Raw genomic sequence first — 24,639 nt, 5'->3', positions numbered from 1 at the left:
TTCATACAATACTAAAAACTTACCTTTTTCCATTTTTAGGCTAAAAAATGGATCACATGAAAATTCTATGGTTTATTTATAAAACAATTACATTCAAGTCTTACCATGGAATAGCAAAGTTTTTAATTCTTTCAGCTTTTTTCCTTTGAAGAAATAATGTAGAGAAACCAACCTCTAATTATACATCAAATCCAAGATATTGTTGGACAATAAGATGCTTTATTAAATTTGATACATTTACTATATAAGATTTCTGTGAAAAAAAAAGGGGGTATCAAATTACTTTGGATCTAGGTCTCTGCATTATAAAATCTGTCCCCAAAAGATGTCCTTTCACTATATCCAATGGCTATAAACATACAGAAGACCAAAAAGCAGCAATATCTTTTCCTGACCTGCCTATGGTATTACAAGTTCTCCTAGCAAAAAAAAAAAATAAAAATAAAAAATAACAATCCCCATGTCTATCATCTCCAAGCAGGTGAGATGGAGAAGCACCTGGGCCCGTCCTACATCTGCACTTGGCATGAGGCTCACACAGGATCAGCTTTGGGAAGGCCATCTTCCTCTCTTCCAGACAACTCTACTTGAACTATTCCGAGACTCCTTGAAGGGGTAAAACTTCTGGAAAAAAGAAAGAGAGCAAGAATGAGAGTGAGAGAGAGAGAGAGAGAGAGAGAGAGAAAATATTTCAATATTTAAAGGAAGATACAAATGATCAAATTCATCTGCACTAATAATGAGGGGAAGGATGAAGAGGTTGGAAAACAAGCACCTTTGCAAAATGTTCTCTGGTATGACAAGAACTGACCAGAGTGCCACTGTCCCTGACATATCATTGGTGAAGGCCACCCAATTTCTTACCAGGCAGAGGTGTTTCTAAATTGAGGTGTTTGTGGTTGGTAAACAATTCAGTGGAGTCTTGCTCGATTGATCTTTCCTCTAAGTCTGATTCTGGGATGGTAGTACAGCCACCTAGTTGGAAAAAAATACATACAATATTTTAAGCAGTGTATAGGAAAATCTGCCTCTCCACACGGCAACCACAGTTTAAAAACATACCAATCATAAAGATAACAAATGATGTGACAACAATCTTCAGGAGCAGACCAAAAAGAATAATTTTAAATGTCTGTCTTTGGTGAAAATATGGGAATGAGTTATTGCCCCCAAAGACATATTATACCACTTAGCAAGAGCAGTAATGGTGTTGTCTTTAAACTTATCCTTTTCGAAGTCAGAAAGGACAAAGCCTATCACATATGTGATATATGTATTATAAGGGCACCCCAACAGGAACTCTCTCTAATACCAAAGCATCAGAAACTATAAAAAACAAAACACCCTGACCACAAGGGAATGGAACCTTTCTTGAGCAATGAGGAAGGCTGCTGGTATCCTGAGACGGTGATTATAGTAGTATTTCCCTGGACTTTCATTCTATCCCCACATCTCGCATCTCACAGTACAGACGCAAACACTTCATAATTCAACAGCAAAGCCATAAGCTACATTGTGGAAGCTTTCAATTCCAAGTCAATTCTACAGTGAGTTGAGGATGAGCCAGCACTACTATACTTTTAAAATATTGGGTATAAGTCATTTGATTTTATTCACCAAAATCTTGTAAGGGAAACTCATGTGAGAATTTCCTGACTGTATCTGTAACTTGATTTGAATAATTTGCCATCATTTCCTGGAAATGTACTGACATGCTGTATACTATACATATTTTTTTTTCCAAAGCCATTCTTCTTATTAATGAAGTGTGATTTTTTTTTCTTTTCCTTGTCTGAGGCTTTCCACACATGGAGTCTAAAGCCTGTGTACTCAAGTTTGGCTTTATGCATGAGGGAGTTTATGAGGAAAGACAGGGTATTGTAGCACTGATTTGTAAACCACATCAGTCAAATGAGAAGGAAGTAGCAAGATCCCAAGTCTGAAGGAGAATACACCTTACCATTCATCCCTCTGCATCAACTCTGAAAAAAGAAATTGATGCCAAGGGAAACTTGAGAGAAAAGCATCTCCACATTCATAAAATAAGAATTAGAGGTAGCCTCAGAGGTTCCCCAACAGGAAATGTTAGAATTCTCCATCAGTGCAATGGAACTTGTCTGGTTATAGTTGAAAATGGGGGGACCCATTCAGAAGGAGGACCAGGCTTATTTTTACTCTCTTTCCAAGGCCTGTAGATCATGGTAACAATAACTATCATTACTGAGTACTTTCTAAATACTAGAAACTCTGTCCATATTATTTAGACCCTAGAAACCATAAAATAGCTATTATTATTTTCATCTTACAGATCAGAAAACAGATCTCATGAGATGCAGCAACTTGCCAAGGTCACACAGCTCCTAAGGAGTAAGGAGTAATACCGAATTTACACCCAAGCCTGACAACTCCTAAAGCCCATGTTATCTAACCACTCATTTTATGGCTCAGTTGCAGCACTAGCCAAAGAGGTACTGTGGCTGCAGGTCTTGGGTGTCAGAAGGTTTTATCCCACCTGGTGATCTACTGAGTGACTGCCACGAGCACTGCTCAAAGTATTGTGAGGCCAGGGCAGGCTCTGCGGTGCTGGGACTCTGGAGAAGCCCAAGAAATAGCACCCTTCTTCTTCTCCTGGCCCCTCCCCCAATTAAGAAAAAAATTAAGGTATGTGGGGTGAAGGAGAAGTGCTTCTGTAAGACTAATGAGAGAGAGGAACAGAAAGAAGGGACGTACTCCTTGCAGAACAGAACCTGACCTCAAGAAAAAAAGACCAAGAATGGCTTGGTTTTTCATTGCACCCTCATAAAACACATTAAAGCATCCCTGGGGCAGAAAGAGAGAAGGAGCAGGACGAGGCCAGGAATGTTGTACTCATGCAGTTATCTTCACACACAAGGAAACTTCAGGAGTGGGGAAGAAGCACACCCGGCCAACAAATGGGAAGAGTGCAGTGATCAGTGAGTGCTGTCTGCCACATTTGTGGAGAGAGGCAGATCTCTGCTAATTAAGTGCTGTCCATCTTTTTTATTCCAGCTGACTCAATACTGAGGCAAGACATTGGTAAAGACTTAAAAGCACTTCCTAGTTCTTCAGTCACATGGACATAAAAGGATAAATCTGTCATTACAGACTATGAACAACTTACGTAATTTCCTCTTTTCTTCTTGGCACAAAATTTTTTTGCCTTGTCTTTAGTATAGAGAGATAACAAATCTCTCAAATCCCACAGCAGAGCCAACCAGTCACTTGTCCCGGGAATCCTACCCCCCTTTTCGGGGATGCCTCTATGTAGCCAGACTGACCAACTATATGCCCAGAATTTTTGCCTTCCTAGTTTGGGAGAAACAATATGGTATGGGATCTGGCATCCTGACCAATAGGAAAAAAGCTAGGCAGAGAACTACCCTCCTGCCTCCCCCTAGGTGGACTATGAATTATTATTTTTCTTTTGTCAACCACCAGGAAAATGCTGTGTGCTGGGTAGATGTACCAGTTGGCTTTCTTAGCAGGTCACTGAGCGAAGTGGTCACCAGCACAGGATGCACCCTTTTATATTACATCATATATCTCCTTGACTCCCTTGCCTTTTTCCTCATCCTCCCTTTCCTGAGTTTTCCAAATAAACCATCATTTTAATCCTTGCCTCAGGCTCTGCTTTTTTGCAAAAACCATTGATATTGGAAGTAGTTCTCAAAAGCAGGCCTTTTGGAATGGAATTTTTAAGTTAGCCCAGCTCTTCCCATGCCAGCCATGCTTCTCAAAAGGAACAGTTTTTAAAAGTTCTAATCTATCTGGAATCAAGTTAGATTGCCCACCATGTGTAAGAAATAGGGGTTCTGTGGCTGGGTGCAAACAGGATGGGAATAACCCTGTTATGTAACTATGTAAACTTTCATCCATGACTAACTGGAATGAAGTGCATGTAGAGGTCAAGACTGGCAGATTGAAAAGCTGTAGAGTGGAAATATTTAGGATTGTAAGCATTCCAGAATAGGGTGGCTGCTTCTGATGACCAGATATGTTGGAAAAAAAGAAAACACCAAGTTTGATGAAGTTAATAGGCAATGAAAGATACATCCTTAAAGTCAGAAGGCCACTGTAGCCTTGCTAGTTTAAGTGCGATCATTGGACCTGCAGCACTGGATATCACCAGGGAAATGTGTTAGTTCTCACCCCACAACTACTGCACTTGAATCTGCTAAAAAGGACAAATGAATATATTGGATGAGATTTTTGCTAGGAAAAAAAATATTTGTTTGTTAAAAATTTCAGAGTAAGCCGTGAAATAACAGAAATAAAATATAAAATAAATACAAATAAAATATAAAACTTCCAGACCATCAGAGACCTTCTGAAGCCATGGAAGTGGAGCCTGGGTTCCACGGACGCCAGATGAAGTACCTTTGGCTTAGAGCCTGTACCATCAAAGGATAAGGGGAAGAAAAACCACAGCTGGATGAAATCATCCAAACACACATTGTGTGTGCAACACATTAGAGCCAACAGGCAAAAACAAGTGAGAGCCAGAAAGCTCCTGATCTAGAAATCATAGTACTATGGACCTAGTGCATGCTGGGCACTTGGCTTTGAATTCTTAATACATTAGCTTACTCAATCCTCAGACAATTCTATTGGGAAGGGTTTACTGGCCCCATTTTACAATTATAAAAGTATTGCTATTAATTTGTGTTTTCTCTTTAGCTTTCCCTCCCTTGTTCCTCTTCCTCCAAATTCCTCCAGGCCATTTTGTGCTTCCTTGCCTCAGAAATTTGTACTGGGGCCAAATCAAAAGTAGCCTGAAAATACTCTCTCTTCTAGCCTTAGTTTTCCATAGCTTGAACTCACTGAAGATATGAAAGAAAATCTGGGGAAAAGATTTTCTCTAGTCATAATTCAGAGGGGAATTAGCTGGGCCACCTCAAGGGAGCAAGACATCAAGACATCAAGGGATGGAGGTGTGGGCACAATGAAGGCTGGGTATCAAGAGCCCCAACCTCAAGAAGGACTCCCTTGTCCACCAAGCTTCTGCTGTGGGCTTAGGCAGGGAGGCTGTTGACAATACTGTGCCTTCATTTTCTGAGTTCCATGGAGAGAAGAGCTAGGGTGGGCAATAATAACTGAGATTGAATTTCCCACCTTCCTGCTCACAAAGAAAAAAAAAATTGCATCCCTGACTTAGCTTTGCAAGACTAAGTATCAGTCCTGCTAGAAAGTCTCCATTTGGGGGATCCCTGGGTGGCTCAGTGGTTTAACACCTGCCTTCTGCCTAGGGCGTGATCCTGGAGTCCTGGGATCAAGTCCCACATTGGGCTCCCTGCATGGAGCCTGCTTCTCCCTCTGCCTGTGTCTCTGCCTCTCTCTGTCTGTGTCTCTCATGAATAAATAAATAAAACATTTAAAAAAGAAAAAGAAAAGAAAGTCTCAATTATTAAACGTAAACCTAGAGATTACATCATTTGCCAAAGGTCACATAGCAAGTCTATATGAGCTATAGGCATGCCAGCCATGCTTCTAAAAAAGAACAGTTTTTAAAAGTTTTAATCTATCTAAACTAAAATGTAATAACAATAAAAGGGATTACTAGGAAAATGAAATGAACAATATACCAGCCTTCACCTATTAGTAGATTTAATCTTTGTAAAAGTACTCTGTCAATTGCTACAAGTTTCTATACACTTACTCTCAATTTCAGTTAACAAAAAGTCTACAGGCAGATGCCAGTCTTCTGGCCACACTCTGAACAGAAGTGACACAGATATGGTCTACCTTAATTAATATGATTTATAGAATTAGAGTTTAGAAATAATTCAGCAAACTCCTAATTATCCAGATAGCCAGCAAACTCATTTTGGCAACAACAGGGGCTTCTCACGACTTATATTATCTCTGTTCTATTCAAATATCTGGTTGGCAGCTCCCCGCATGGTATCCAGAACAGCCCCCTTTCCCTACCATGGAAGATGTCCAGGTTCTCCAATGCCTGCTGCTGCCACAACTATGGTGATCCACTTCTATTTCTGTGCTCTTTTATAAGAGGAGATTCATTAAGGGAAACTGGGACCAGAAGTTGGAACTCTGCATGCATGGTCGTAAGAGAACAATGTTGTAAGTGGTAGCTAACCCTGCAGGTAAAATTTTAAAATGTAAAGCATGTATCATGAATTGTGAATAATCAGCATAGAAGCATTTTGTAACAAAACAGTCTATAAATTGGATACTACACCAATGATATTTAGGAAGATGTTTTTGAGGCACTTTACTACACTGCCTATTCCTCTGAATTGTTACCAAATTATGTGCAATCTCAATAAAAAAGCTGTAAGAACTTGTTTTTTTTTTTTTGCAAGTTAACAACACATTAATATAACAATCCTCATGTCGCCAGAAAAGTATTTAAGTAAAAAATATTATCTCTAATTCTGAATAGGATTTCTCCCTATATTTATAAAGATAACACAACTCTAAGGTTTTTTAGGAGTCCAAACTATCCTCAAACCTGTTTCTGCATTTAAAAGCAAATCATAAAATGGTTGAACTTCCTCCCTAACCAGGTAAAACATATTTTCTCAACAAGGGAATTACACTAAGGAATTTCTACCCACTGTCAGAAAAACAAACAAATAAAAAAATAACAATAAAAAGGAGCTGAGGGGGGATCCATGGGTGGCTCAGCGGTTTGGCGCCTGCCTTCGGCCAGGGGTGTGATCCTGGAGTCCCGGGATCAAGTCCCACGTCGGGCTCCCTGCGTGGAGCCTGCTTCTCCCTCTGCCTGTGTCTCTGCCTCTCTCTCTCTCTCTCTCTGTATCTCTCATGAATAAATAAATAAAATCTTTAAAAAAAAAAAAGGAGCTCAGGTCCTCTCTACAGAGGACCTACAGGTTACTACTGTGGCATTAACTACAGAAGTCATAGAGTTGAAAGGTCAAGACAGGAGGTCAGGCAGAAACAATGTGACTATCATCTAGAATACTAGGGCAGAGATCAAAATCAGAAGCAAGATAAGCATTGGAGTGCTGGTAAATATGTAACCAGCTAACTGGCCAGAAAGAAAAGTAAAGCCCTAATCTGGAGTGTTTCTCCATGTCCATGGTGTAAATACTCCCATCATGCCCAATTTCAAGCAACCAAAGTGACATCACCAAATAAGAGCTTGGTAGACCTGCACAGGAGCGCGCACGCACGCACACACACACACACACACACACACACACACACACACACACACAGTTAGCACGTCCACCATACAGACTCTATACACACCAACTACCTCAAGAGCATAGATAATAGTAAAAATGTAGTCATGTAGTTAGTGAAGAGTTTTGAGATATAGTCTCTTTGTTCCTAATACAATGTATTTGATTATAAATATACATAATTTAGTTTTTAATAATGGCTGAATTTATCAACTAGCTCCCAGAATCCCTAAAAATTCAACAATTGGCTCTCATGAGCTAGTGAGAGCCAGCTCCAGCACTGAAGGTAGGTATGGTGTAGGGGGTTTAATGTTGTATTTTGAATCCTCAGTTCAAACTGTGGCACACTTTTATGAGCCAACCAACCCTCTGGAGCAAGTTATTTCACATAAACAAGTTTTAGTTTCCTTATCTATAAAATAGAGACTATGGCATCCCTCCTTCATAAGAGAGAAATTGATGAGTGTGTATAAGTGCCTGGCACACTGAAAATTGATGAGTGTGTAGAAGTGCCTGCCCCATCTGTAAATAAGTTTTGACTATTTACTTCCAGGTAAAAGTTAGGAACACTAAAAGAAGAGTAAATAGGCCAAGATAAAAGTTCCTAAAGGTAGGAGTCTGAAAGGATAGGCTTCACACAGGCTGATGCACCTATGGGCCAAAGACACAGATGTGCAGTAAAAAAAAAAAATAATAAAGTGCCCAGGAACCTTATATGTGTGGCCACCTCTGAAATTGACTACTCTATATTACTTGTGCCTTATCTTACATCTTTCCTTCTACTTGATTAGTTGCATTCTAATATTAGATCCTACCTCTATGTGAATCCTGGTGGCCCAGCTTACCTGTTTCACTATCTACCATATTTCGATTACTTCTACCCAAATATTCTAAACCAGGGGTTGACCAGACAGTAAATATTTTTTAAACTCTGCAAGCCATCTAATCTCTGGTGAAACTACTCAATTTTGCCACTGTAGTGCAAAAGCAGCCAAAGACAATATGTAAACATGAATGAACACTGGTTGTGTTCCAATAAAACTTTATTTACTAAAACAGGCAGTAGGCCAGATTTGGCTCATGGACCATAAATAGTTCACTAATCTCTGGCCTAATCCAAGGCTCACAGAAAGTTACTCTTCATACAGTATCCTAATTCTGAAGGATCCTAGAGGTATTTAACAATGTTAGATCACTTTATAGTATTACTAGAAAAAGAAGGAGGTGGTGGAGGAAAGGGATGAGGAGGAGGAGATAAAGAAGAAGCAGCAGAAGCAGCAGCAGCAGATGAATGAGAAGAAGAAAGAGAAGAAGAAGAAGAAGAAGAAGAAGAAGAAGAAGAAGAAAGAAAGAACAAGAAGAAAGAAGAAGAAAGATGAAGAAGAGGAAGAAGAAGAAGAAGAAGAAGAAGAAGAAGAAGAAGAAGAAGAAGAAGGAGGAGGAGGAGGAAGGAGGAGGAGGAGGAGGAGGAGGAGGAGGAGGAAAAGAAGAAAGAGAAGTAGTAGTAATAGTAGTATGAGTAGTTTATTATTATTATTTTTTATTTATTTATGATAGTCACAGAGAGAGAGAGAGAGAGAGAGAGAGAGAGAGAGAGGCAGAGACACAGGCAGAGGGAGAAGCAGGCTCCATGCACCGGGAGCCCAACGTGGGATTCGATCCCGGGTCTCCAGGATGGTGCCCTGGGCCAAAGGCAGGCGCCAAACCGCTGCGCCACCCAGGGATTCCCCAGTATGAGTAGTTTAAAAGCATATTGCTTACCCTATTGCTACAGTGTTTTTTGGTTTGGGCAGTGATATACTTTTTAATAGACTACGTTTCAGAATCATTTTAGATGTTCAGAAAAAATTAACAGATAGTACAGTGGATTCTTATATATCTTCTGCAGTTTCCCTATTGTGATATCTTGCATTTGTGTGGTACATTTGTTATGATCAATGAACCAATATTAATACATTATTATTAACCAAAGTCTGTAGTCAATTCAAATTTCCTTGGTTTTTACCTAATATCTTTTTTTTGTTCAAGATTCCATCTAGAATACCACATGACATTAGTTGTCATATCTCCTTTGGCTCTTCTTGGTTGTCACTGTTTCTCAGACTTCCCTGTGCTTTTGATGGCCTTGACAGTTTTGAGGAGTAGTGGTCAAGAATGTTGCAGAATGCCCTTCTACTAAAATCTCCCTGATGTTTTCCTCATGACTAGACTGGGATAATTTTTTATAGGTTTCTTTTTATAAATTCTTAAGGTTTCCAATATTTTAAAATTATCTCCAGGTGTTTATATTAACTTTTATCAAAAGTGAAAGCTAAGTGGGCAGTGACTAGAGAGACCACTGAAAGAGAACGAGGCCAACAGAGAGACTTGACCTAGACTATGAAGCCAACAGTAGTGGAGAAGCCTGGATCTGGCTGCAGGACCCAGGCCAGGTTATCAGTTGCCCCATCTGTAAAAATAGAGGGTCTTAATGAGGACTTTTGGGAGGATTATAGGAGAACATGTACACCCAGTACAGTGCTTAACACATGGTACATTTTAGCATCTCTGGCCACTATTAATTTTTTTGGCAAGATGTAATTTCTGAACCATTTTTGTGGAATCAAAGAACTTTAGTTTTCAGTTCAACTGACTTCATTTAGTAGTTATCAAAACAGGGGCTCAGAGAAGGTAGCCCATGCCCCTAATGTCCCAGAGCTAGTTCTGATTCTCTTGCTTCCTAAACCACTAGAGCTTTCTCAAGAACACCTTTTTCCAGAAAGATTTCAATGGATTTGTTTGTGAGTTGGCTGTCTTAACTAGTACTTCCTTTCAATGATACAGAAAATCCAGCAGGTTGGCAAGCTATTCTTTGGATATATTTTAGGACTTTGCTGATTTATTTTCTTGCAATGGTGACCTTTACAGTTGATTGGGTGTATGGGTGAGAATGTTCCATTCCTTCAGGGAGGAAAAAAAACTTTCCTTCTTTTTTCTTCATATATGTGAGAGGAATCAAACAAGGTGACATTGAGAATCACAAATGACCCCAGGCCCTGCTCTGACCTACCAGCCAAAGAATTGTCTGTTCACATGGCCTGAACTGCCACTTAGAATTAAAAACAGCAGAAACCTCAAAGATATACACCAGTGGTATTTTCATTTAATCAAGCTTTAGTTGATGGATACAGTGTTTTTTTTTTATATATTAACATTCAGATTTCATTTCAAAGGTTTATAATTCATGTGAAGTGAGGGGAACGGGTACTTCACTATCTTAAATATGAAGAGTTTCCCAAAGAGACTATGAATAATTGCTTACAAATTTCTCTATTAATACAGCCATTGGGAAATGTTTTATTTTTTATCCCCCCCCCATTCATCTCTTTATCTATCTATACATGTTTGAGTGTGAACACACACAGCACATAGGCATACAGACATATATAGGATTTTTCCTGATAATTCTTCTTACTGTGTTTATTTTCCTAATTAGTTTTAAATATATTTTTTTCTAACCCAAGGACAGCTTAAGCTTAGAAAGTCAAGTATCCTACTGTATGTCTACATAGTGATTTTAGCTGAATATTTAGAAACTTTTAGCAAAATGGACTGGTGGAAGGAAGGATGCAGGTAGAAGAGATGAGGAGACAGAGGATGAAAAGGAAAGGGGACAGGAAAGGATGGATCACCAATGTAGTCTATGATCCTATGCATATACTCCTATGTAAAATATTTGGGGAAACTTCTGAAGGTGTAGATGATCTAATATTTGAGCATATAAAACACATTAGCAGTTAGGAAAATGTAATACAGAATAAGAGGTATAGCTAGGAAGAGTTGTGGATAAAACACAGATTAAGGATTTACACAACGGCTACAGTGAAAATACAAAGCAAAAACTCTGGAGGAAATGTGGGGCTGTACTTCCTTGAACAATCCCTACTAATGTCTCTTCTTCTAAACTGGACTTCAGATCAAAGTGTCTGGTCTGTCCCATACCTGGACTTAACATTTCCTTGAGAGCACATCATAATTGGTAAGGCTATGTTTGTTGGAAATTTTATGACTAATGGTGTGTGTGTGTGTTTAAGATCCATTTTGGATAGCCAACATTTCTGTGAAACTGGGTTTAGAAAGGTGCTTACTAAGCAGATGTGTTTCAGAAAAACACATATATATGAATATGAATTCATGTATATATGAATGAGATTGTTAATAAATACAACAGGATCAGCCCTCATCAAAACACATCTTGGAAATAAAGCCATCAAGATGTATGGTATCACTAATGTGTTTTTACCACAGCATGATAAATCAAGTTGATATCATATGATGGCGCTGCTACTCTAAAGGAGGAACTGGAAGACATATGTCTGCATCTTTCTCATCTCCACTTCTATTCTGCTCTTTATTTTATTGTAATGTGGAAGCACCCTACCCCTACCCTGGTTCCATTTTAGTTTCAAAATTCAGCAAAGCAGAAGAAAATGCCTTTCTATCTAGTTCTAGGTATCCAGTTTCAACACACAATATTTGCTTTTCCATGTTCTGTTTCAGTCCATTCTACAACTTTTCTTTCATTTCATTTCATTTGCAGGTGCCATGCTGATCACATCAACAGTAACTTATTATCCACCATCAACAGAAATAATAATGGCTAGCAAAGAGAGGCAAGTGAAGGCCACCGTAATGTGTGTCCAACACAAGAACCTGTGGAATGTTTGGGAATCCAATTCTGCTGCTTAATAATAGGCTTTGATCCCCCCCACACACAGTGAGAACTTAAAATGCGTTCAAGACTATGCATGTACCTGTGTTTGAAAATATTTCCATTTTACACCTCACAGCAGAGACTAAGTGTGTGAATAAAAGGGAGTCTAATATATTTTAAGAGGTCTAGCATGTGTCTCAACAAGTTTTAAAATCCCCATAAAGACTAAATACTAAGTCCCTTGGGGTGTAAGGGCTCCAGTCAGAGTCTGGATTTAAGAGAGCAGGGTGCTCCTGGCATTAAGAGGCTTCCACAACTTGAATAATGATAGGGGTGTCTAAGTATTCCTTTAGCTCCACCGCCATTTAGAATATAGGTACACTTGGTACAGAGGATTAAAGAAATACAGGAACATAGCTGTTTTCATCCATTGATAATTACGTAAACAGAATGTACCAAGCAGAAAAAGAGTCCTATTTATAAAAAAGCAAGTGCAGTCCATAAATCCTACAGATTGGAATGGATCCAGGTTAAGAATTTCTCCAGATGTCAGTCTGTAAACAGGGCTTCATAAAGTGAATTCCCCAATTAATTGTTGGCAAGAGTGATCTTTACACTATGTTAGTGCATTATGATCCCTTACCATATGTAGGTGAATTGTTTTCTGGCCCTATAAGATCATTAATCAGTTATGACACAACTCAGGAGAAAGAAGCTGGGATCAGCACAACTTCTGATACAGAGAGAAGGTACCATAAAATTACTGCTCAGGAACTCAGAGTTTTGTTCAGCAAAGGAAATGAGAACTCTTCCTATTTATTTGCATTACATCTGTTTTTCTAACACATTTAGTTCTTAACCTGGAGTACTTGGAAAGACACACACCCAGTAAGAACATAAACATGGAACTAAAAAAAAAACAAAAAAACAAAAACCTTCTCACTATTTTGTTAAAGTCTCCAATCACAATGTTTTCCCACATGTTAACAAGGCCATTAAATCCACCAAACAGGAATACAAAAGTATTACCCAGCCATTGTGAGAAGGTGGGGAAGAAGAGAAAGTTAATATTTGCTTTTCCTTGCCAATTGATCAATGTCTGGAGCACTCTGCAATGAAATGCAAGATCTATTGTCTTTCAACTAGATCTTTTCTATACTGATAAGTACAGTATTTTCTTGTTCAAAAAGAAGGTGATTGTGGTCTTTAATTTCCATTTTGTTTCTAAATCCTAAGGAAATCCAATGTACAACTGGAAAGAGACATGATTTTAAGACATTTCCATTTCAAATACTTTCCTCTCCTAACTCCCACTTCAGAGACCAACTCTCTCTCAAAAGTACACACGCACAAATAAAACATTATAGCCACAGTTGAGAAAGAAAGGAAGCCAATAGTTCTGCAATAATAATTTCTTTCAAAAAAATGAAATGAAATAGTAAGAGCATAACTCTACTTTGCCTGAACACTACATAATAAGAGAGCCAGTGTTCTTCAGAGCTTCCCTCTTGCATCAAGTGACTATTAATTCCCCAATGATCTTGGCAACATTTCTTCAACCCGAGTTTCTTTCCACAACCCAATTAAAAGCCATAATCTTGACCAAATTGTGTTGTTTTTAATAACGACAGAGTTTAGGTGGCAATTATGAAACGAAGAGTTCATTTGGGTCACTCTGGTTATAAACAGGTTCAGAGAAAAGAGAATAGAATACAATGGCTCTGGAGAGTACCTGTTCCATCATATTCTTCAAATACGATGTGGAACCCAAATAAACATTCAAGACTCATTCCAAAGCAACTTTATCATCCTGTGATATATTTCTATAATAGTCCATTAGACAATGTCATCTCTTACAGAAAAGGGAAATGTACAAATGTACACGGGATGGTAAGTTAGCCCGCTGAACCCTGGGTGGCTCATCAGTTGGGCGCCTGCCTTTGGCCAAGGGCATGATCCTTGAGTACCAGGATCGAGTCCCACGTCCGGCTCCCTGCATGGGGCCTGCTTCTCCTTCTGCCTATGTCTCTGCTGTTCTCTCTCTCTCTCTCTCTCTGTGTGTGTGTGTTTCTCATGAATAAATAAATTAAAAAATCTTAAAAAAAAAAAAAAGCCCACTGATCGCAGAGAGGGACATCCTGAAAAGCGGGACTGCACAGCAAGTATCACTGTATCTTGAACAAAGTCATGTAAGTCTGGGCCTTAGTTTCCTTTTCCTAGAAATGCAGAAAATATAGCATTTATCTTATGAGAGAAAAAGATTAAGCTAGATAATCCCTATAATATAGTTATCACAGAGCCTAGCACACAGTAAAATCCCAATAAATGTTAGCTATTATTTTCACAATTAATCCCCAACATACATTAGTCATTACAGTTACAGCCATGAAATGGCTTACATGAAACTACAAGCTATGAGGACAGCACAAATTTATATTTGACACTCTAAAAAGTGCTCAAGTGAAAACTGAGGATGGGGTAAGCAAACTGGTGGCGGAATGTTTCCAGCTGGACCCAAGGGCCAAAATCCAAACTGTCAACGATGTATTAAAATAATTCACTTGAAAATAGTGCATGCATTCCTTTTAAGACGAAATCAACTAACATAACGCTGCATTCCTTTTAAGACGAAATCAACTAACATAACACTGCATCAACTAACATAACATTGGAATGAAAATAAAATAAATATAATAAGTAAACACAGATTTAAAACAATTTTAAAAAGATGAAAACCCTGATAAATTACTATCATAGATAACCACTCTTCTTGAGATCACAAAAGGAATTTTTTAAAAAGGCTCACATGATAATGATGATGATGATGATGGGCACATAATCACACTCATTGTTTTCTAGTTACCAGCAGTGCCATTATTACTGAGAAATGCAAACCCACGAGATAATATGACATAAATGGAAGAAACATTAAGATAAAAGGGTAAAAGAGTAGTAGGTTTTCTTTCTCATGGGAAATTGAAATGGCCAGCAGATGAACCTTAAAAGAGGAAGTCTGCTGACCTAGTGTTACTAAACATAGGAGGCAGCCAAGGAGCAAAGGAATAAAGCAACGTATTTAAATGTATGCCTTGAAGGAAGCAAACACCAATTATTTTTATATGACTTTAATTCTCCTAGTGAATACTTTATAGGTGTTGGCAAGTCCTTCTGGAAAAGGAAGGGATTATTACTGAAGGATTCAGTGGCAACTGCTCACCAGTGCTCTAAGAAATAATACTTAAGAAAGAGTCATTTAGTTCATACTTTATCTCTAAAGACACAGAAATTTTAAGATCCTTAAAACAAACAGCAAAGTATTGAATTCATATATATAGGTCCTTTATATTTCAGTTTTCAGATGATTCTCTAGCCTGCATGGTAAACAAATAAGCTTCCCACAAGAAAATAAACACACAGGGGGAAGAAGATAATTTTTTTTCTCTTATGAAAAGAGTAGGTACGTAATATATGTTATCACATATATATTCAAAAAGGAATTCATGAAACTTGAGGAAACGCACAGGAAACAGTCCTTTAAAAAGTTATCTTTGAAGAATGCTCTCCCACGTGATTCCAGGATTGTGGCTGGCAACAGCACACTAATGTACAGGCTAGCCAATCTGGGGAAATAACCGATCAGGTCCTATATTCTATCTTGTTTCTCAAAGAACTTAATCCACAACTCTGACAAATTCTCATATCATGTGAAATGATATCTCTCTGGTTAACATCTTGCTCTGAATATTCTCCAGTTGCTTCAAGAGTATAAAATTTTGTGCTAGACTATCAGAATTTTAACTGCAGTCCCACCATTATTATTTGTTTTTTAAAACTAGTTATTTTTTTCTGCTTCAAATGTATTATTTGTAAAATATGGATAATAATTGTACTCAGCTCAGGGTAATCGTAAAGATTAAATGAGTAAATTCATGTAAAGCACTTCAAATAGTGCCTGGTTCATAGTAAGTGATATACAAACATTATACTACTACTATTATTATCATCATCATCTTTGCCTTATATTGCCAAAATTCCCTCACCTAAGCCTGAGATTGTCATTGTAAGGAAAGGAGATTAATGCATTTCAAAGTGGAGAGCAGCAATTATAGCTGTCTGGCCTCTAGAAAAATGAACTGCTGTGTTAGTTAGTCAAGGAAAACCTTAATTGGTTATCTGGTCTCGCAAAAAAAAAAAAAAAAAAAAGTGACCAGCAGGAAATAATAGCTTAGTAAAGGAAGAACAAAGATTGGAGTCTAGTTAAATAATCAAGGACAACAATAAAGATCAAATCAGGAATAATTCGCTGTCTCTTGAACACACTTTCCCACAGCTTCTTCCATTTTTTGCTCCTCTTGGCAGCAAAATTTCTCCAAAGAGTTGTCTTAATTTGCTATTTCAATTCTTTTCTTTTCCCTTCCTTTCTCTCATGTATGCATCCCAACCTACCTTTGCCTCTAGTGCTCAAGTTGCTTTTATCTGGATCACTATAACTCCCATGTTCCTAAATCTACTGGACAATTCTCAACCCTCAACTTGACCCCTGAGCAGCATTTGACACAGTGGATAACTCCATCTTCTCTGAACCTTTTTCTTCATGTGACTTCTAGGATACCACATTCAAGTGATTCTCCCCTCACCTCTCTACATGCTTCTTCTCAATACCTTTTGCTGGTTCCTCCTCTTCTCCAAACCTCTTGCAAATTAGAATATGCAGCAGTCTTTGATCCTCATCTCTTCTAAAATCACTTCCCTGGTGGTCTTATCCAGCTTTACGGCTTTAAATAACACTTTCATGTTAACAAATCCTAATTTTATAAATTTGGCCCAGAATTCTCTTTTTAACTTCAGACTCATATATCCAACTACATACTATCTTCACCTAGATATATAGCAGCATCTCAAACTTAACATATCCTAAACTGTACCCTGATTTTCCTCCACAAATTTGTTCTACCACAGCCTTTCTCATCCCAAGTCCATCCTTGGAGTGGCTCAAGACAAAAACTCTTAGGGTCATTCTGGACTCCTTTCTTCCTCTCACACATCACAGACACTCTGTTACTAAATTCTGTTGTCTTTGTATTTAAAAGATATCCAGAATCAGATCACTTCTCACCACCTCCACCACTATACTATGACTCTGATGTAATCCATCATTTCTTACCTGAATTTTCTTTTTAAAGATTTTATTTATTTATTCATGAGAAACAGAGAGAGAGAGAGAGAGAGAGAGAGAAGCAGAGGGAGAAGCAGGCTCCATGTAGGGAGCCCAACATGGGACTCGATCCCTGGTCTCCAGGATCACACCCTGAGCTGAAGGCAGCACTAAACCGCTGAGCCACCCAGACTGCCCTCTTACCTGAATTCTTGCTAAAGTACTTAACTGAGTAACCTTCGAACTGACTGCCCACTTCTACCTTTGACCCCTCTGCCCCCTAACAGTCCATTCTCAGTCTAGCAGCCATGGATCCTTTTAATGTAATGTAAGAGCGCGTCATCCCTCTGTTCAAAATGGAACTCCCCATTTCACTCAGGGGAAAAGTGTTAAGTCTGTGAAAGGCTGTACATGATCTGACCCCTTTGACCTCATATCCTACCACTCTGCCTCATTGGTTTCCTCGCTGTCCCAGGAACATGGTAGGCCCATTCCCTTTACTTGGAACACTCACGTCTCTGATCTATGCATGGATAAATCCCTTATCTTCTTCAAGCCTTTGTTTAAAAGTTACCTTTTCAACAAAGCCTACCATGACAACTAAATTTAAAATCATAATCTTGTGACTGCCCCTTTTCTCCCATTCTTTTTCCTTTTCTGTAGTGCTTATCACCTTTTAACACTAACAGTATTTTCTTGATATCTGATATAGTTTACTCATTTAGGATGCTTGGTGTATAGTGTCTCCTCCTGCTAGAATTCAGTGCTCCAAAACTGTAGAGATCTTTGTTTTGCTTGTTGCTATATCCCAAATCCTAGAATAGTGCCTGGCACACAGTAGACACACACTAATTATTTGTTGACTTGAATGAACGAATTTAGGCTAAGAGATTAGGAGGAAGCAATGGAAACCAAAATTCAACCTATTTTTAACATAATATTACCTGCCTTTTCCACTGGGCAGTTGGAAAGTAATTACAGCAGAATGTAGTATAGAAACTCTTATTCCTACTCCCCAGCACAGCTGATTGCTCTGTGAACCAGAAATGATTCTCAAAACGTTCCTTGTTTTAGTTGATACTCATCTTTAAGAAATGAACCTTACTAGATGATAACACACGGAGAATCTGTGAGACTGAGTAGGTGCAACAACAAAACATCCAGCCCAGAAAAGAAATAAGATCTCAGTAGTAATTTGGTAGAAGCTGAAGTTAAAAAAAATTACTGGAGCTCTTGTAATTCTAGTTCTTGATAATAGTCATTTGTGGATGACAGAACTGCAAAGGAAGGTACAAAGACTTCTGTCTGCTTGAGAAATTTCTCAAAATGAATGAAAAAGGATCCATCTTATTTCCACTGGGGCATCAAGTTATAGCTTGGAACAGTTTATTTTTCTCAGGCTACTTCAAATCTAAACGTGTTTTTAAAAGCAAGCTCAATGAAAGATTAGATAAATAACTGGACAATGTTTTTTACACTCTGGTAACCTAAACATTTCAAATTCCTCCCTAACTTTTTACTAACATAAATCTCTAATTCCAGGGAAGGTGAAATATCCTCAAAGTTTAAACATTACTGTGAATTATTCACATTTACCTCCATTTCCATCTTACACTTTTTTGGCAATAAAAAGCCAGGTTTCATCCAAACTATGGTACTATGACTCTCTTCCAATTGTAAAACAACTTGGACTAACCCCAGCTCTACTGCCTTTGAAGATGGAACATAGCAGCCCTGCCCAACACTTTCTTTTCTCTGCTTTCTTACCTTCTATACATGTTGTGCTACCCTATCTCAAACCACACCTTTATAAACAGAGAGGAAACATGAAGCTGTCTGCCTATAATTAAGCTATGAAAACAATTTGTAAATGGAGTCAAACACAAAAGAGGAATAGTTGGTAAGGCAAGAAAACATCAGGGAGAAAGAGTAAAGGTCTCTCTGACAGAGAGAAGGGAGACCCAGAGCAGGGGATGAGCAACTCTGTGGGAATGCCACAGGGGAATAAAGGAATGGAGGGAAAGACAGAGGAAGATAAAGGGCACGCAAAAGGCAGAGAGGGAATGAGGACGGTCAGCCTACAGCACAACCTAATGTCAGAACATTTGGAAATGTAACAGGGTGGCTAGGAGAGAAGAGAATACACCAGGCTGATGGGACCATTCCATTTACATCATGGTCCAGGGTGTCTGAAATAATCTCACTTGACCTTGGTCCTCACAACTCTGAGTAGCTAAAACTCTATGCCCTCATGCCCATAGAAAACACCCACCCAGCTCCTGAGTAACTTACTTAAAACTTTTGAATCTCTATTTCCTCATATGCAAAATGGAAATAATATCTTCCTAACAAATGATTGTTGCGAGTAAATACATTATTATATACATCTTATTAAAGCACCAGAGACAAAGTCATGCTTGGTAATGGGTAATTTCTATAATAAATGATATGAAGATTGATTGATCCAAGGTCAGACTGATCAAGTTTTGGGAATATAGGCGAGGTTTGGTGGGGTGAGGTCTGGAGCCAAAGACCAAGAAAGAATTCTTGAGATGTCTTGGTGCAAAATGGTGGTTTTATTAAAGTATGGGGACAGGACCCACGGCAGGAGGAGCTGCTGCCCCAGGCCTGTGAGGGGTGGCTGATTATATACCTGGGAGTTGGAGGGGTTTGAGGATAGCGTACTAAGGAATTTTGGAAGCAAGGTTTCCAGGATCTTGAGGGGGCTAGCTATTGTTGGGAAAATGTCACTTATTACTGTCTAATAAAACCTGAGTCATGAGACCGTTCAGATGTATACTGGTGGGTCCTGTGCTTGGAGGATGATTGCCAACACATCTTGGGGCTTTAGAGATAAAGGGAAATTTCTAAAGGAATTCTTATATGTTAAAGTAGACTTATAGGCTCCTGAGGGTGGGACTAAGATTGCCTTTTGCCCTTAGCAAAGTATGAACATCAAGGCAGTTGAGTACGAAGAGGAAATCTCCCTTTGCCTGTTTCAAGGACTTGCCAATGTGCTGCCCAGGCTCATGCCTTGTCCTCAGCTAGCCCTGTGTTCCCCCATCAAGACGAGTCAATGACTCTGTTAGCAGTAGAACCTCCCATGCCATGGGCATTTTCCATCAACGCACACTGTGGTTATGGAGAGAAGGACACAGGCAGAAATTGAAGGGCCTTCAAAGCAGTACAAGGATACCAGGTGAAAACTTGCAGTACAGATAATACAGATGACTAAAGATCCAGAATATGGGTTCCGAGAGGTGAGAAACTGGATGCAACTTTTGCACAGGAATATGAAAGAGAGGACCACGATGAAGAGAAAGAATTAGGGGCTTTTTATGATACTTGAATAATAATTAAATTAGTATAATTTTTGAGTATTAATTAAGTGCTAGCCATAGTGCTATTTCTTTACATGTTTGCTCATTTTCAGCAATCTAAAATGCTGGTTACTAGTCTCTCATTTTACAGGTGATGAAATGAAGCTCGAAAAATTGACTTGCTCAAGGTCACACATATTGTGAGTGAGAGAATCTGTGATATGCTGACTCCAAAATCCAAGTCTTAAACCATTCTATTATTTGGTTTTCCCTGACAGACAGAAAAGACACAATGGGATTGTCAATTACTGTTTGAAGAGTAAGAGCTTTAGATTGGCAAAACAGGATCACGGTGTGTACCTTATATCCTCAAAACCCACCATCCCCACCTCTTGCTCAAAAGAAAAGTGAAGGGGTTGGGAAAATGACTGAGGTTTCATCTCAGCAAAAAAGAAATTAGCATCGAAGTAACTTGAAGAGCCACCACTAAGTCAGATCCTTAGGCATTTTTAAAAGACCCTACACTGTAGAAAAAGAATTTAGAGCTAATGGATGCTTCTATAAAATTATAATTACAAAGGAGAGGAGGTGGCTCAATAGAGTAGGTAGGATTTATAATTAGAAAGACGTGAAATAGTAAAGTGGAAGATAATGCCTTTTCCAACCACACTGAGGAAAATACAAAATCAGTCTTCTACAAGTTGGGAGTATCAGAGGAGTTCATAGATGAAAAATTTTAATTACAACAAAAATAAAAATGGTTAAAAATTATCATAAAATATCTTTCTCATGATGCTAGACAGCGGCAGAACATTAAACAGTTACATTAAGATCTGTTTTCCAAATTTAGCAGAACTGTGCTAGGGAACTCTGACAAAGCCCTGAGTGCAAACTCCCACAGAAATAAAACTCTAGGGCAATCTCATATATGTATATATGCTAAAACCTAAATTAAGACAGCAAGCCAAAGAATGATATTTTTTAAAAACAACAACAAAGAAAAACTTATTCCAGGACTGCAAAATTATTTGATCAATGTAATTATTCAAACGAATATATCAGAAAGGAATCACAACAGAGGATAATATTCAACATACACTTCTGATTTAAGAAGACACTAGTGAACTAAAGAAGAACTATCTGAAATTCTCGTAGGCAACATCAAATTTATGAGTAAAGCAGATAAAGACATTCAGGGTAAGATAAAGACATGAGTCAAGATAAAGATGAGGATCTTGGCCATCTATCACTACTATTGTTTAACATGGTTCTAGAAATTCAAGGCAATGCAATAAGAAAAGAGGAAAAGAACGTATGTATTAGAAAAGAGATTAAATGATCATAATTTCTGGATGATGTAATTATATACCTAAAATATTTCCAATAATAAGAAATAAAACCTATCTGAATAGGTGGAAGACGTGTCTCTGTGTGTGTCTTTCCATATATACACAATGTATTTATAAAAATATATATTTATCAAATATATACATACCTATACATACAATCTTCCACCTATCCAAATAAATTTTATTTCAGATTCTTGGAATATATATTTGATCATTTCCCTTTGCATTAACAATATTCAACTAGAAATGTAATGGAGGAATTATTTTATTCAAAAGGATACCAAATAAATACTTAAATAATAAATGCTATACTATTATACAATTACAATAGCATTGCTGCCAATGTCAGAATAAATGGAAAGGAAAATGGAATAGCATCTGAGATAGTCCCATTTATATAATGATATTTAGTATATTTTACAAGTGTATTACAGATTAGTGGCAAATGATGTATTATCCAATAAACTGTGCTGGAATTTGGGTAAAATATTGGGAAAAAACAAAAGGTAGATATACCAAATAAATTTCAGATGGTTAAAATAGGTTCAGGTAAAAATGTAAGATGAAAAAGTAAAAAACCAAGTATTTTGGACTCAATAGAGAAAAAAATGAATAGATTTGACTATCCCAAGGAAGTCATGTTAAAAACAAAAAATCCAAACAAATTACCTTAAGCAAAATTTAAAACAAAACTAAAATCTCAATATTTGTAACATATATTAAAGAAAATGAGTTCATTTCTTTTTAAAAAAGAGTTTATTTATTTATTCATGAGAGACACACAGAGAGAGGCAGAGACAAAAGCAGAGGGAGAAGCAGGCTCCCTGTGGGGAATCCAAGAAGGGACTCATCCCAGGACCTCAGGATCATGACCTGAGCCAAAGGCAGATGCTTAACCACTGAGCCACCCAGGCGCCGCTAAGTTAATTTCTTTTTGGTACCAAGTGCTCTTCAATCAATAATAAACAGTGATATTCTGATTGATAGAAACATGGAAAAGCATGAGGAAGTAATTTACAGAAGGAAAAATACAAGAGGTTAATACATAATAGTAGTAATGCAAATTATTTCAAAGTTACAAAAAAATGGCTACATGTATTTTTAAATGCAGCCTTATTAATAGCAGATATACAATTAAAATTCCACTTCCTACTTTGATAACAACAAAAATAAAAATCACTGATGTCAAGGAGGCACCAAAAAGTCACTGGTGAATTTTTAAATCAAGAAGAAATTCTCAGAGAGCAAGCCAAAAACAGAAGCAGGTTCTTCAATTCTAGGCCTATACACTAGAATAATCAAAGACCGGCACAATATCCTCACATAGATGTTGGTCACAGCAGTATTTATAATAATTAAAAAATAAAACTATCTAAATGTCCAATATCAGGGTTACAATACCCATATACTTTCTGTTACACACCTCTCACTCTAAAGATCTTGCAGGTAATTTCTTCAACAAGCTCTGGTTTTCCACACTCCTTTGCTCTTATTTAAATTATGCCCTCTGCCAGGAATATCCTCCTCTAATTTCCTTTAAATTCATGTTCTTTATGGATCAGTTTATTTTTTAATTTTTTTTATATATATTTTTTATTTATTTTTATTTATTTTATGGATCAGTTTAAAGAATAATAATAGTAACCATGATAAGTATAGAGATGATAATAATGATAACAGTAGGTTAACATTTATCACAAACTTTTAAGAACCAATTATTATTTTGAGTTATATATAATAACATTTAATACTGGTAATAACCCTACTAGATAATGCTTTTAATATTTCTGCTGTAGAGAGAATAAAACTAAGGGATAAAGGGGTTAAATCACTAACCTAAGGTCACATAGTTAGTTAGATGGCACTATGATACAAACCCAACCAAAAATGTGGCTCTAAGTCCATGTTCTTAGCATTTGGCCTCTCCAAGCCACCTCATCCATAAAACTTCCTCCTGCCCCAAGCCCAGAGTCAGGCCTTAGCTATCAAATCCCCTATATATTTCCTGTGAAATCCCTCTGAGAGCACTTTCACACAAGATTTGGCATCTTTATTTGTGCATCTCCTGCACCAGACTCTGAGGACTATGTCTTACTTGGGTTTATATATCACACGATTAAGTGCAATCACTGGAACAATGGTTTTCAGTATATGTTTACCCAATAAATAAAAACAAGATGTATGTATAAGAAAATTAGAGAAACTGAGCATCAAGGATCAAAGGAAAGAACTCTATATTTTAAAGAGGGAGTCAAGGACCAAGGATGGATTGATGGATGTACCTATCAACCTACCTACTTATCTATCAGATGTGGCCTGATACCATAGTATCAATTACATGACCAAAGCAAAATCAAAAAGAGGGAGACAAGGGAAGAAAAGAAATCAACACTAAGCATTTACCACTTCTCAGACCCTGTGCTATGCTTTCATATAAGGTATGTCATGAAGTAGCCAAAAAAGGTATTTCCTTACTGGTGGGTCTGCAGGGCCCTTCTGAGTTTACAAAACTGGTAAAGGATAGTCTGAGGAAAAGACAGATTTCTGTTTTCACTGCCAAGTGGGACAAACTGTAGATACCAGCATAATGATACAAGAGGTATATCTAACATAATTTTTAAAATAAGGAGGGTGGGAGGGACAGGCCACCATATTACTAAGACATGGCCTGGCAGGTCTGCTCCAAATGCTGGAACCTATGGCAGAGGCATGAATAGGTGAGGTATGGAGCTCCCACCAATAGAACAAACACACTGCAGCATTCGTAACAGGAACCATTCAACAAGGCAACACACGGATAGGAAGGACGTGCACTAAGTTTAAATTTTAAAAAGTATTTGCTTGCCCAAATCCCCACATTCTTTTTAAGTCCATGTAAATATATAATTTGTCACATCAACCCCTGACAGCTTCAAGATGTCCCATGCTAAAT

The 24,639-nt window shown here is 37.8% G+C and overlaps 1 protein-coding gene across 4 annotated transcripts in view; it reads right to left on the bottom strand.

The window, feature by feature from the left end:
• Window positions 1–208: 208 nt before the first annotated feature.
• The window catches only part of BBS9 (Bardet-Biedl syndrome 9), a 430,791-nt gene continuing 406,360 nt past the window's right edge, over window positions 209–24,639 (bottom strand). For all 4 annotated transcript variants that reach the window (XM_055314823.1, XM_055314824.1, XM_055314825.1 and 1 more), the window contains 2 exons: window positions 865–975; window positions 209–624 (listed from right to left, as the gene is read on the bottom strand). In XM_055314823.1, coding sequence (XP_055170798.1) covers window positions 593–624; window positions 865–975 — 143 coding nt within the window. In that variant the 3' untranslated portion in view covers window positions 209–592. The remainder of the gene's footprint in view (window positions 625–864; window positions 976–24,639) is intronic.

Source organism: Nyctereutes procyonoides, unplaced genomic scaffold (assembly GCF_905146905.1).
Source record: "Nyctereutes procyonoides isolate TBG_1078 unplaced genomic scaffold, NYPRO_anot_genome, whole genome shotgun sequence".
NCBI classification, from domain to species: domain Eukaryota; kingdom Metazoa; phylum Chordata; class Mammalia; order Carnivora; family Canidae; genus Nyctereutes; species Nyctereutes procyonoides.
Note: the sequence above shows the minus strand (reverse complement) of the source record. Positions and strands in the feature narration are given on the sequence as shown.